This window comes from Neophocaena asiaeorientalis, unplaced genomic scaffold (assembly GCF_003031525.2).
Source record: "Neophocaena asiaeorientalis asiaeorientalis breed wild unplaced genomic scaffold, Neophocaena_asiaeorientalis_V1.1 scaffold82, whole genome shotgun sequence".
NCBI lineage: Eukaryota > Metazoa > Chordata > Mammalia > Artiodactyla > Phocoenidae > Neophocaena > Neophocaena asiaeorientalis.
The window spans coordinates 6698464-6711330 of NW_020173068.1; the positions used below are offsets into that span (position 1 = coordinate 6698464).

The 12867-nt window shown below is 47.9% G+C and overlaps 1 protein-coding gene across 2 annotated transcripts in view; it reads left to right on the forward strand.

The window, feature by feature from the left end:
• The window catches only part of ACSS2 (acyl-CoA synthetase short chain family member 2), a 48009-nt gene extending 35171 nt beyond the window's left edge, over positions 1–12838 (forward strand). Inside the window, exons 8-19 of one of the 2 annotated variants that reach the window (XM_024742899.1) lie at positions 383–421; positions 5027–5164; positions 6505–6675; positions 6984–7117; positions 7315–7447; positions 7529–7585; positions 7781–7861; positions 8994–9102; positions 10559–10627; positions 10985–11161; positions 11745–11819; positions 11960–12838. In XM_024742899.1, the coding sequence (XP_024598667.1) occupies positions 383–421; positions 5027–5164; positions 6505–6675; positions 6984–7117; positions 7315–7447; positions 7529–7585; positions 7781–7861; positions 8994–9102; positions 10559–10627; positions 10985–11161; positions 11745–11819; positions 11960–12087 (1311 nt within the window). In that variant the 3' untranslated portion in view covers positions 12088–12838. The remainder of the gene's footprint in view (positions 1–382; positions 422–5026; positions 5165–6504; positions 6676–6983; positions 7118–7314; positions 7448–7528; positions 7586–7780; positions 7862–8993; positions 9103–10558; positions 10628–10984; positions 11162–11744; positions 11820–11959) is intronic. The other variant, XM_024742900.1, reaches the window with a different exon arrangement.
• The last annotated feature ends 29 nt before the right edge of the window (positions 12839–12867 follow it).

Sequence of the window (12867 nt, forward strand, 5' to 3'; positions counted from 1 at the left end):
TGGCCCTCATTAGCTTTGGATACACGCTTCTGATGGAAAAGCCCAATGGTGGCCTCCAGGTCTAAGGGGCATGAAGGATGAAAGCTCCAGGGTCCAGAAGGACAGAGGGTTCCTGAGACTCTGTGACTTGAGGGGCTCCGAGTGGTCTTAGGGCTAGAGAGACTTCAGTCTAGTCTAGGAAGATTGGAGACCCCTGTCCGCATTAGGGGTTCTGAGTGTATAGGGGCTGTGTAGAGGATCAGGAAAATGCAGGCTGGGAGGACCAGTGAGAGAGGGGCCTGAGGGAAAAGAGGCAGCCAGAGGTTTGGGGCACAGTGACCCTTCCCTCCCACTCCCGTATCCTCAGACTCTGCTCACCACCCTTTCCGTGGGCTCTTAACAGGGTAAGCTGAAAGAGAAACCCAAGCGCATCTGGCCCCAGGTATCCACCTCTGCACTGCCTTGGGCACTGCTTCCCTACATGCTTGTTTGTGTGTCCATCTGCTCTTTGCCTGTTTGCCCCATTGAGGTGGCTGCCAGACCTAACCCCCTTCTCTCTGCTTCTAGGTCCTTTGCCATCTAAGTCACTCTGAAGGGTCATGAAACCAAATGCTTGTTGCTACCTCTCTGAGTTGGCGTAGAGCATGGATCTCAGAGAGGTAGCCACAGACATTCCATTTCACTCCTGCTTAGGACCACTGTGGGAGAGAGGACCAAGTAAACTTGTCAGAAAGTTTTTACTGTGCACTTAGTTGAGGCAGAACCAGGAGAGACAGGAGGAGGAACAAGTAGAGGAGGTACAGACCTTGACCTTGGGAATTCACCATTAAGTTGGGCAGTTAGATGTGTATTACAAATGAAAACCTAAGTTTTACATAGGGCAGCAGAGAAGCTTCCTAAATATATTTATAAACTACTTTGGGATTTATAAACTCTGATATAATTAAATGCTAAATTGAACAAAAGTTACATTGTAGGTGGTTCTAAGAAGGGAGATCTCTAAGTGGGAACTCAAAGCCAATTAGTATAGGAGAGAGACTGGGCTTGGAGTCCAGAGACCAATTTTTAGCTGTATGACCTTGAATAAGTCACCTCTTCTCTCTGGGCTTCAATTCCCTTATCAGTAATGGAGAGATGAGAGTATATGCTTTAAAGGAACCCACCTCCCTTACTAAAACAAAACATAAGAGCCACTATTCCTCTGAGTTTTACCATCCTCCTAGGGTGTCTTACTCTAAATCTGCTATGATCTACCTCTTAGGCTAATGGTAAATATAATCCCCCTTTTCTCTATTCTCATTAGCATGGTGGAGACAGATCTGATTCCCAGGAGACAATGCTTTCATCTTAAAATTCAGGCAGGGACCTAAGACTTTTCTCTTGAAAAAGGAAACAAACTTAGTGGTTAGAGTATAGGCTCTGGAGCCAGACTACTTGGGTTCAAACCTTGGCTCTGTCACCTGCTATTGTGGGAACTTGGGCAAGTTACTTAGGCTCCCTTGCTTCAGTGTCCCCGCCTCTAAAATAAGGATAAAACTGTAGCTACCTGATAGGGTTTTGTCAATGTATGTAAGGTGTTTGGCACATAGTAACTACTCCATAAGTGTTAGCTTTTATCATTTCTAATATAGCAGACAGGCTGGCATTTCTTTTTTTTTTTTTTTTTTTTTTTGCGGTACACGGGCCTCTCACTGTTGTGGCCTCTCCCATTGCGGAGCCCAGGCTCCGGACGCGCAGGCTCAGCGGCCATGGCTCACGGGCCCAGCTGCTCCGCGGCATGTGGGATCTTCCCGGACCGGGGCACGAACCCGTGTCCCCTGCATCGGCAGGCGGACTCTCAACCACTGCGCCACCAGGGAAGCCCAGGCTGGCATTTCTAAAAGGGAATCTAGAAAAGAAATAGACTCTTACAATTCTTAATACCTGAGACCCTCAGGTCACAGGCTCCTGGATTTTTGTTTCTTGAAGGTGAAAATAGCCAGTTACCAAAAAACCAAAGACCATAAAAGTTGGCTTACAAAGTCCAGGTCTGAGGACTGCGGTCAAAGCTGCAGAAATCTTGGCAGAGCTCCAAACCCCTTCATCCTTAAGCAATCTTCAAGGGAGAGCCTGGTACAGTTGGCAGGTACCTTCCTCAACCATGTTACCTATGAGCTTCCTCATATTTTTCTCTCACACCTGGCGGCTGCCCTCCCTAAGGTTATTCTGGTCCAATAACAAAGGCCAACTCCTCGATTCTTATTTCAGAAAATTCAAACCTTTTCCTGGTTCAAAGCACTGGGCCCTCATAAGTATACACCTAATTCACAACCAACATATGTGCCACTAATTGAGCTCACCCTGCTTCCTGGTGCTGGTTATCAGCTCCACACCTGGAGTACCCACCCCACCCCTTCTTACCCACACCCACAAAAGAAACAGTTTTACAAGATTACAAGAGTCCCCTCACTGCCACAGTGTAACTATGCTTTGCCCTTACTTGTACCTAGTGCCTTTTCTATGACAACTCACACCAGCACTGTAGACCAGCGCCATTTGCCCAAGCATTCTTTTTTTTTTTTTGTGGTACGCGGGCCTCTCACTGTTGTGGCTCTCCCGTTGCGGAGCACAGGCTCCGGATGCGCAGGCTCAGCAGCCATGGGTCACGGGCCCAGCCGCTCCGCGGCATGTGGAATCCTCCCGGACCGGGGCACGAACCGCGTCCCCTGCATCGGCAGGCGGACTCTCAACCACTGTGCCACCAGGGAAGCCCCTGCCCAAGCATTCTTGATGCACTTCTGCTTAAATACATTAATGTCCTCATCTCAAGCAGATCATCTGGTGGGAAAAAAATTATCCATGTGACAATGTATGTGTAGACCCATATGGCTATTCCAGTAAAAAAAAATAGGGTGTATTTTTGTGTTTCCTAGCTGTGGGCAGCTTCTCTCTCTTCTTTCTTTTTCTTCTTAATGGTGCCTCTCTTGGCCTGGACTTGTGATTGTTATGATCCTTATGTGTCAGAAGCTTCAAATTCTCCAGAGTAAGGGGCAGATAGTACAGAGAGAGGGGAGTTGTAATTTTATAATTTATCAAGGTATGTGTTGTCTAAAACTTTGGGGTTTTTAAATATGGACACAGTAAATTACCATAGAGCCATATAATGGGAGTAGGGTGTTTCTCTTACACTATCATGTCTACCTGCCAGCCAGGGCCATAGAACAAGAAGCTAAGGAATATGAAAGAGTTTCGTGACAGCTGTAGCAAACCCCCAGTAGTTCCCATCATCACATTCTTATTTCATCTCCCAGAGGAGTTCAGCGGAACTGAAATAACTTCTCACCTTCATGACATTCATCAGTCCTCCCTACACCCCAGGACAATCCAAGGCTTCATGTTTACTAGGTAATACGGTTCTCTTCTGAGGTTCCCCAAATCCTGTGACTATTAGGGCAAGAATGACTATCCTCATTTTAAAAATGAGTGACTTGGGCTTCCCTGGTGGCGCAGCGGTTGAGAGTCCGCCTGCAGATGCAGGGGACTCGGGTTCGTGCCCCGGTGCGGGAAGATCCCACATGTCACGGAGCGGCTGTGCCCGTGAGCCATGGCCGCTGAGCCTGTGCGTCCGGAGCCTGTGCTCCGCAACGGGAGAGGCCACAACAGTGAGCGGCCCGCGGACCACAAAAAAAAAAAAAAAAAAAAAAAAAAAAAAAAAAAAATGAGTGACTTGAGGTAGAGTGGCTTACCCAAGGTCATATACAGCTAGGAAGTGGCAGAACTGGGAATCTAAATCCAGTGCAACTTTTGGACAAATTCAGGGAACACACTTCACTCAGGAAAGAGTAGACTCAGAAGACCGTTTTTTTCAAACAGGTGATATAACTGGGAAAGTAAAGCAGTTTCAAAGAGAGTTTAGAAAAATGTCAGGATGACAGATCCAGAAGTAGTTATCAAACACATGCCAGTATAAGGGGGACATCCCTCTACTGGGAGAAATTTACCTTGGTCCTTTTCCACCAACTTAAGACAAGGTTTCCTGCTGAATGGAACCTCAAGCAAGTGTCTTTATGAGAAGCCCATTGGTACCAGTGGTGTAAAGGCAGGAGCAGAGTTGGGGTAGGAACCTCCAGATGTGGATGATGTCTAGACATGCAGAAAAAGATGCTTGGACTAAGATCTGTTGACTTCTTTTGCTACTAACTAATGGGGCCAGGTACCCGCCTTACCTGTGGCTCTGACTAATTCTGCATTTCTGAATTGTGTGGTGTCCACATTCCTGCTGATGAGCCACTAGTCCCATAAGTACATACGTGTGTATGTAGGCTTGTGTGTGCGTATTCACTCATCCAACAAAATTTACTGAGTGCCTTTTGAGTTCTAGGCATTTTACTAGGTGTTGGGGATTTGGTGGGAGGGGTGGGAAAGACAGACATGCCACTGCACTCATAGAGGTTACTATCTACTTGGGGAGACAGTAATCAAGCAAAATAAAGTAACAGCTAAATAAAATAACTGGAAATATGTGCTGTGTGGGAAAGAAATAAGGTGCTGTGATCAAGAATAATAGCAGGGGTGGAAATTCCCTGGTGATCCAGTGGTTAAGACTCCCCGCTTTCACTGCTAAGGGCCGAGGTTCGATCCCTGGTCAGGGAACTAAGCACCCATAAGCTGCACTGCGTGGCCAAAAAAAAAAAAAAAAAAGAATAATAGCAGGGGTGAGGGTGGGGATGGGAACCTATCAGATACTGTTCAGGGAAAGCCTTTCCAAGAAGGTGACATTTAAGCTAGGAATTGAAGAATGAGAAAGGACCAGCTGAGGGGCCCTCCTTAGCCTGAGGCTGGGTGAGAGTAGCTCTGGAGCAGGGTGCTGGAAGTACCAAAGAAGCCTCCTGTTCCGCTTCTATTCTCTCTGCCCAATTCCACCCTTGCAGGGCCCTTCCTCCCTCCCAGGACCCCCATCTGCCAGTCCCACCCTGCCCCTCCAGGTGCTAAGTAGGGGTGTCTTTTACACCCAGCTTGAGCTGTTCACAGTTCCTCCCTGCCCATTCCTGTCTTCTTCCCCTTGCAGATCTCCTGGAATGAAGGGGTTGACATGTGGTGGCATGAACTCATGCAAGAGGCAGGGGATGAGTGTGAGCCTGAGTGGTGTGATGCTGAAGACCCACTCTTCATCCTATATACTAGTGGCTCCACAGGCAAACCCAAGGCAAGTGTGTGTGTGTGTGTGTGTGTGTGTGTGTGTGTGTGTGTGTACACATACACTGTGTAGGGGTGAGAAGTGAGTTTCTGAGGAAGCATGTAATGACATGAATTTTACTGTACAACCCTGAGTTTCAGAAATGTCATGTTAGGGACTTCCCTGGTGGTCCAGTGGTAAAGAATTCGCCTTTCAATGCAGGGTACGTGGGTTCGAACTAAGATCCCACATGCCACGGGGCAACTAAGACCGCGTGCCACAACTACTGAGCTCGCATGCCTCAACTAGAGCCCTTGTGCTGCAACCAGAGCCCTCGTGCTGCAACCTACAGAGCCCACGTGCTCTGGAACCCATGCACCACAGCTAGACAGAAGCCCACGTGCCACAATGAAAGATCCTGCATGCCTCAATGAAGATCCCACATGTCGCAACTAAGACCCGATGCAGACAGAAAGTAAAATAAATAAATAAATAATAAATCTTAAAAAAAAAAGAAATGGCATGTTACCTTTTCTAAATCAAATTGACATAAATCCTCAATCACTGGTGGTGAGGCCCAGGGTGAGACATTCAGGTGGAAGCTTTCATGGTGCCCAGAAAAGGAGGAAAGGATGAATCCATGTGGCTGACATCTATGTTCCCTGCCCATACCCACATGGTTTGGTTGAAGAAAAGCTGCCTGTAAAGTCGAGGCCCAGAGTAGGCACAGGGATCACTCTTGGCCTTCTAGACTACAGCTCTTAGAGTTCAGTCCCTTCCACTTGCCACACTATTAACATCTGGTACCTCCCAGGGCACAGTGTGGGAGCTGGAAACACTTAAAACTCTGACTCGTCTGTTGACTTGAAAGATATGTCACTCTACCATCCACTCACCCATCCATAAATTATTCTCTCCACATGCTTTGGATATTCCTCAATGGACCTTTAGAGACACAATTTGGGCCTCTCTTTCCTAGGGATGGTGTACTGATGGAGTAAGCAAAGAAGATTATCTTTTTTTTTCCACTCACACTGTGTCAACATATAATTGAGTGTGTGTGCACAAACACACAATAGAGACACTATTAGATGTGAGTGTACTAGAAGTGTTCGTGTATGTGAGAGTAATGTGGGTGGTTCAGAAATACCATCTTAGGGTGTGGGTGTGAATGATGGACTGACTATAAATACATGTGGGGTGTGAGATGGGAACATGCAAAGAGGGTGGAAGAGAGATGGATGCTGTGAGAGGGATGCTGTCAGGACCAGAATCCCTGAGAAGGCTTTTCCTCTAGTTCTGTCCAGCCTATTTGGTAGTCAGTCGGGGTGAGCCCAAGTCCCCAACCTGAGGCCCTGTTTTCTCCCCAGGGTGTGGTACACACAGTTGGGGGCTACATGCTGTATGTGGCCACAACCTTCAAGTATGTGTTTGACTTCCATGCGGAGGATGTGTTCTGGTGCACAGCAGACATTGGCTGGATCACTGGCCATTCCTATGTCACCTATGGGCCACTGGCCAACGGTGCCACCAGTGTTTTGGTAAGCAGGGTGCTGGGACTCAGGGCTACTTGGTTTATTTAGGGGATGGACAAGATGATCCTGGGTGACAACCTCCCAAAGCCACTTGGTCTAGAGGCAGAGGGACTTATACAATGACCTGTTTCCTGGAGAAAGAGGAGTTCTTAGGGGGTTGTATATCCTGACTGGGAAGGTCTCTTGGCTTGTCTGGTAAGGGAGTGAAGCCATGGATTTGTCAGAAAGGGCAAAATGCTGAGCCTGAGGGGATGGCAGGGGAATGGAGGGACTATTGAGAAGGACCAAAAATGACCAGCCATTACTGGGGTCAGTTTGAGGGGATTCCCACATACCCGGACATGAGCCGCCTATGGAGTATTGTGGACAAGTACAAGGTGACCAAGTTCTACACAGCACCTACAGCTATCCGCCTACTCATGAAGTTTGGAGATGAGCCTGTTACCAGGTGAGACCCCTTCCCAACTGCTGCCCCATTGGTGTCCCTCAGAGCTGGTGCTGGCCTTTCGTGCACAGTCTTTTCCATTCCATTGTTCTAACACCCTGGCTTGGAATAGGGGAGGGGGCAGGAGAAGAGCCTGTGCATGTCTTCCTGGCTCCCAGTGGTGCTCAGAGCCTTCCTCTCTCCCCATTCCCCTGCCCAAGGCATAGCCGGGCATCCTTACAGGTGCTAGGCACAGTGGGTGAACCCATCAACCCTGAGGCCTGGCTGTGGTACCACCGGGTGGTAGGTGCCCAGCGCTGCCCCATTGTGGACACCTTCTGGCAGACAGAGACAGTGAGTAAGGGGTTCAGAAGGCTGGGGCTCAGGGACAGTGTGGGAAGACTGACTCAAACCTCTGATCTCTGACTTCTACAGGGTGGCCATATGCTGACCCCCCTCCCTGGTGCCACACCCATGAAGCCTGGTTCTGCTGTGAGTGAGGCTCCCTTGGCTGGTCCTGGGCTGGGCAGAAGTAGAGTCTTGGGGCATTTGGCCTAGGTAGAGAGTGGGGGACTGGACTGATATGTGTGAGGAATTTGGGGCTCTGGGGCTCCTTAGGAGAGGTAGAGAATTGAGTCAGAGTTGCCTCATTCCTCTCTGTGGGTCCTGTCTCCCGTTTGCTTCTAGACCTTCCCATTCTTTGGTGTAGCTCCTGCAGTCCTGAATGAGTCTGGGGAAGAGTTGGAAGGTGAAGCTGAAGGTTATCTGGTGAGATCCTGGCCCTTGCTCAGTGAGGAGGAGGCGCGGGGGAGGGTCCACAAAGGGGTACTGGACTCTCCTTTAGAGCTTAGAACCTAATCTTTCCCGGTAGCTGCTTTTGGCTAAAGCTCCATGGTTGAGGGTTTATCATCTGCAGAGAGACCCTAGGGGGGAATCCTTCTGGATACTTTGCCTGCCTCTCTGCCTTTTAGCCCACAAAGTTCTTAAGGGCTCTGCTCAAAGATACCTGATGGTGCCTTTTCGGGTCTGGAAGACATCGTGGAAAATCATATAGGCTCCAGAGTCAACCTGCCTGGGTTCAAATCCTGGCTCTGCCTCTTCTGTGACCTTAGTTAAGTTACCCAACCCCTCTGAACCTAAATGTTCTCACTTGTAAAACAGGGTTATAATAGTACCTGTGTCTCCTGTGGTTGCTGGATTGATTAGATAATCCATGTGAAGGTTTTACTTAGCACAGAACCTAACAGTTAGTGCTTGATAAATGTTAGCTGTTGTTGTGATTGTTTTATTAACAGTTGTGAGGAGATCATCAGCCCCCACCCTCCACCTCACTTCATTTTTATTAAGAGCAAGTTAGTAACAAGGGCAAGACTTGAATCCAGGTCTTCTGACTCTTAGCCTAGAATTTCATCCATCCTGTCAATCTGCTGCCACAGGATATTATTGATTGGGGCAATGATTACTTACTTATGTGTGGGTCCCACATTTTTATATAATTGTTTCATTTGCATCAAACTGGACTGGCATCCCTGAGGGATTACCTAAAAGGAGACTCAAATTTACTAAATGCTTATTACTAACAGAACATTGTGCCAGGCAGCTTCCACATACTATTAATTTAATCCTCACAATAACTTTGGGAGGTAGAGATTATTTTCTCTAATTTACAGATAAGGATCCTGAAGTTCAGAGAGATAACATTACCTACCTGGGGTCACACAGCTAGTAAGTGGCAGAGCTGGGATTCCAAGCCTGGATTGTCTATCTCCAAAGCCTGTACTTTGTCCTACTTCTCAGGAATGGCATTCAGGCTATTTCTCCTAAGGTTTGACAAAGCTGTAATTGCCTTCCTGTAAGACAGTGTAGCAGATGTTACCACTGTGTCTTCCTCACTCTCCAGGTGTTCAAGCAGCCCTGGCCAGGGATCATGCGCACAGTCTATGGGAACCATGAACGCTTTGAGACCACCTACTTTAAGAAGTTTCCCGGGTACTATGTGACAGGAGATGGTGAGCCTTGGCTATCCCCTTCCCAAACCTCCCACCGAGATACATACTGTCCCCTTTCATTTCCAAGAAGAGTTGGTTAGGGTTGTGTCTTATATATCAGCGTCTAATATTCAGTCAGAACTACAGAGAAGATTATAAGAATGAGTGTTGCAGGAAGGCACTCAGCATGGTGCCATCTGAGATTTGATGTATGAGGGAAGAAGTTCTTATTTCCCTTGCTGCTAGGCTGAAAGAGATGGGGCATATGGCAGTATGTATTACTATGTCATGTGTATCCTCATGTCTGGAGCCTATGTTTGCCCATGTGTCCACCCACCAATCCATTCTTCCATAAATATTTATTGACCACCTACTATGTCCATGTACTTATCTAAGCACAGTACAGCTCTCATGGGGCTTACATTCAAGTAAGGGGAGACAGGCAAATAATTCAGCAAATAAATACTGCAGGGATGGCCACCATAGATGGGATGGTGAGAGGTTTCTCTGAAGTGACATTTGACCAGAGACCTTAAGGGTGAGAAGGAGGCAGGCATGGGAAAATCTGGAGTAAGAATGAATGTTCTGTACCAGTGAGACACAAGCTTAGAATGTCTGAGGAATAGACTGAAGCTTGTGTAGCTGGAATGTAGTGAGCAAGGGGAAGAATTTCATATCAAGTTGGAGAGGGAGATAAGATAGGGCCTCGTGAGCCATGGTGAGGAGTTTGGATTTTATCCAGTGTACAGTGGGAGACCATCAGGGGTTTTAAGCAGAGAAGTGATAAGAATTTATTTATTATTTAATAACTTTGCTTGTTTTATGGAGAATAGACTTCAGGTCAGTATGTTAGTTATCTATTGCCATGGAACAAATTACCCTCAAACCTGGCAGCTTAAAACAACAAATATTGTATTATCTCATACAGTTTCTGAGGACCAGGAATCTGTGAGTGGCTTAGCTGGTGGTTGTCATTCAGAGTTTCTCATGGGTTGCAGTCAACCTGTGGTCGGGGCTGTAGTCCTCTGAAGGTTTGACTGAGCCTGGAAGACACACGTCCAAGCTCACTCAAGTGGCTTTTGGCAGGAACCTTCAGTTCTTTGCCACATGGACCTTTCCATAGGGCTACTCATGACAGCTGGCTTCCCCCAGAGCAAGTAATCTGAGAGAATGCAACCAACACAGAAGCCACAGACTTCTATAATCTAATCTCAGAAATGACATCCTATCATTTCTGCCAAACTCGACTGATCACAAGACAAACCCTAGTACACTGAGAAAGAGGACTACACAGGGGTATGAATACCAGGAGGTAGAGATCAGTGTGGCCATCTTGGAGCCTGCTACCACAGCAGGCAAGAGCAGAAGCAGGAAGACTTGTTAGGAGGCTATTGCTGTGGGCGTAGCAGTTTGATGACGTGGATCTTGTATCCTACTGTGGGGTACTTATTATGGTGCACATTTCTTCTCCTCCCAGGCTGCCGGCGGGATCAGGATGGCTATTACTGGATCACTGGCAGGATTGATGACATGCTGAATGTATCTGGTGAGGGCCAGGGACCATTTTCCCTTCTTATTTACCCTGCTTTCCCAGCAACTCCCAGCCAAAGCCTTCTGAGAGAGCCAGGATATCCTCTGGCCAGACCATGCCTGGAGTACAGCAAGCATTCAGTTCTGGACCCAGGTTTTGGAAGAAGAGTGATAAACATTGAAATGTACCTGGAGGAGTGGAACCAGGATGGTGGGACAACTGAAGTATGTCCGGATGGTGGGACAACTGAAGTATGTCCTATGAGGAATGAATGAAAGGCCTTCCCCATTTGACCAGACCAGGACTGCCTTATTGGGACAGATGGAACAGGGGCTGGGATCTCTCTCATGGCACTTCCTTTCCCTTGACAAGGACACCTGCTGAGCACGGCAGAGGTAGAGTCAGCACTTGTGGAACATGAGGCTGTCGCAGAGGCAGCCGTGGTTGGCCACCCTCATCCTGTGAAGGGCGAATGCCTCTACTGTTTTGTCACCCTGTGCGATGGCCACACCTTCAGCTCCACCCTCACTGAGGAGCTCAAGAAACAGAGTAAGGAGCTTCCCTGGGCAGGGATTTTCAGGTCTGTCCTGATGGCCCAGGTTGCTGGGGAAGGGCTATAGTGAGCTGCTTCTCAAACCACAAACAGACCCCAGGGGGCCTTAGGGGCTAACTACCCTCTTCCCACCCAGTCTCTACTAGGTTAATAATGATTGACATTTATAGAATTCTTTCTCTGTGCCACCACTGAGCTAAGTGCTTTAAATGCATTAATCTATTTAATCTCTATAATCACCTCCATGAAATAGATCCTATTGTTGCTCTCACTTTAAAGATGAAGAAATTGAGGCTCAGAGAAGTTAAATCTCTTGTCCAAGGCCATACTGCTAGTAAAGTGGAATTTCAACTCTAGCAGGCTGATTCTAGAGCTTGAGTTCCATGAAGGTGAATTAATATAAAATGAGAGTGTAAAGAGACAATGTGTTAAAAGAGAGAAAGACAGAAATGAGCCTGAGAATGATTGTGGGCAAAACCTTGAAGAGGAAATAGGTTGGAAACAAAGCCATCTCTGCCTTGGTTTTGGGCAGCCTGGCTAAGGGTACTGAAAAAATGCATAATGATTTGTTGGTTACAGTTAGAGAAAAGATTGGCCCCATTGCCACACCGGATTACATCCAGAATGCACCCAGCTTGCCTAAAACCCGCTCAGGTATGTCCAGAGGCCTTGAGGGATTGGGACTGGATTTGCCAAGGCCCAGTGGTGGTGGAGTGTATGTGGATGGAAGTGTTCGGCAGGGCTGGAATGGGTCAGTGTTATCACCAGGTAACCAGAAGCCTGTGGTCCCCCAGGGAAAATCATGAGGCGGGTGCTTCGGAAGATCGCTCAGAATGACCACGACCTGGGGGACATGTCCACCGTGGCTGACCCATCCGTCATCACCCAGCTCTTCAACCACCGTTGCCTGACCATCCAGTGAACAGGACCCTGCCCATTACCCAGGATTCCCCCTGCTTGGCTTTCCAAAGTTTTGCCCACCCTCCCTGCCCTCATCCAGGAGTACTCAGGGCCTGTGCTGACCCACACCACCTCCCCGACGAGCTGTCTGGAACTGAGGACGAGCTTTGCCTCTGGGTGCAGGCAACTTCCTGCGACCGCCAGGCAGATGGGACAGGGCCCAGGTCAACCTCAGGCTGCTGTGCCCCTAGACTGCAAAGAGCCATTAGCGCCCAGAACAGTGACCTGAAGGCCATATCCCAAACCCAAGTTAAGTGTTCAGTGGGCAAGTGAGGGCATAGACTGAAGCAGGGAAGCAACTCTGTAATGCTATGTCAGCTCTCTCAGGAAGCATCAGTACTTATTTTGGGCATGCACTTGCCCTTAGAAATGCCTGTTTGTGAGTCCTGGAACAATTGATTATTATTTTTTAAACACTTTGCTGCTTCTGTTATGGGTCTGAATTCCCTTTTGTGCTAGATGGCTTGTCTGCCATTTGTTCCAGAGGCTGTGCAGGCAGGCTCAGTTTCCAGAGGGTTTTCAGATCATTTGTGTCTTAGCAGGAGTAAATGTGTTATGTTCCTAGGACCAGAGGAGCTTGATTTTCTTGTCCTCTTTTCCCACCCTCCCCTGAACAGAGTCTTGCCCATGAGAGACATTCTCAGATGAAGCTCTCTTTTCTTGCCTGTTGTACTCAAGCGCTGTGGTTGTAGGAATAAAGTCTGTGACCTCAAGAAGGTGGTGACTTGCTTTCTTGGTTATC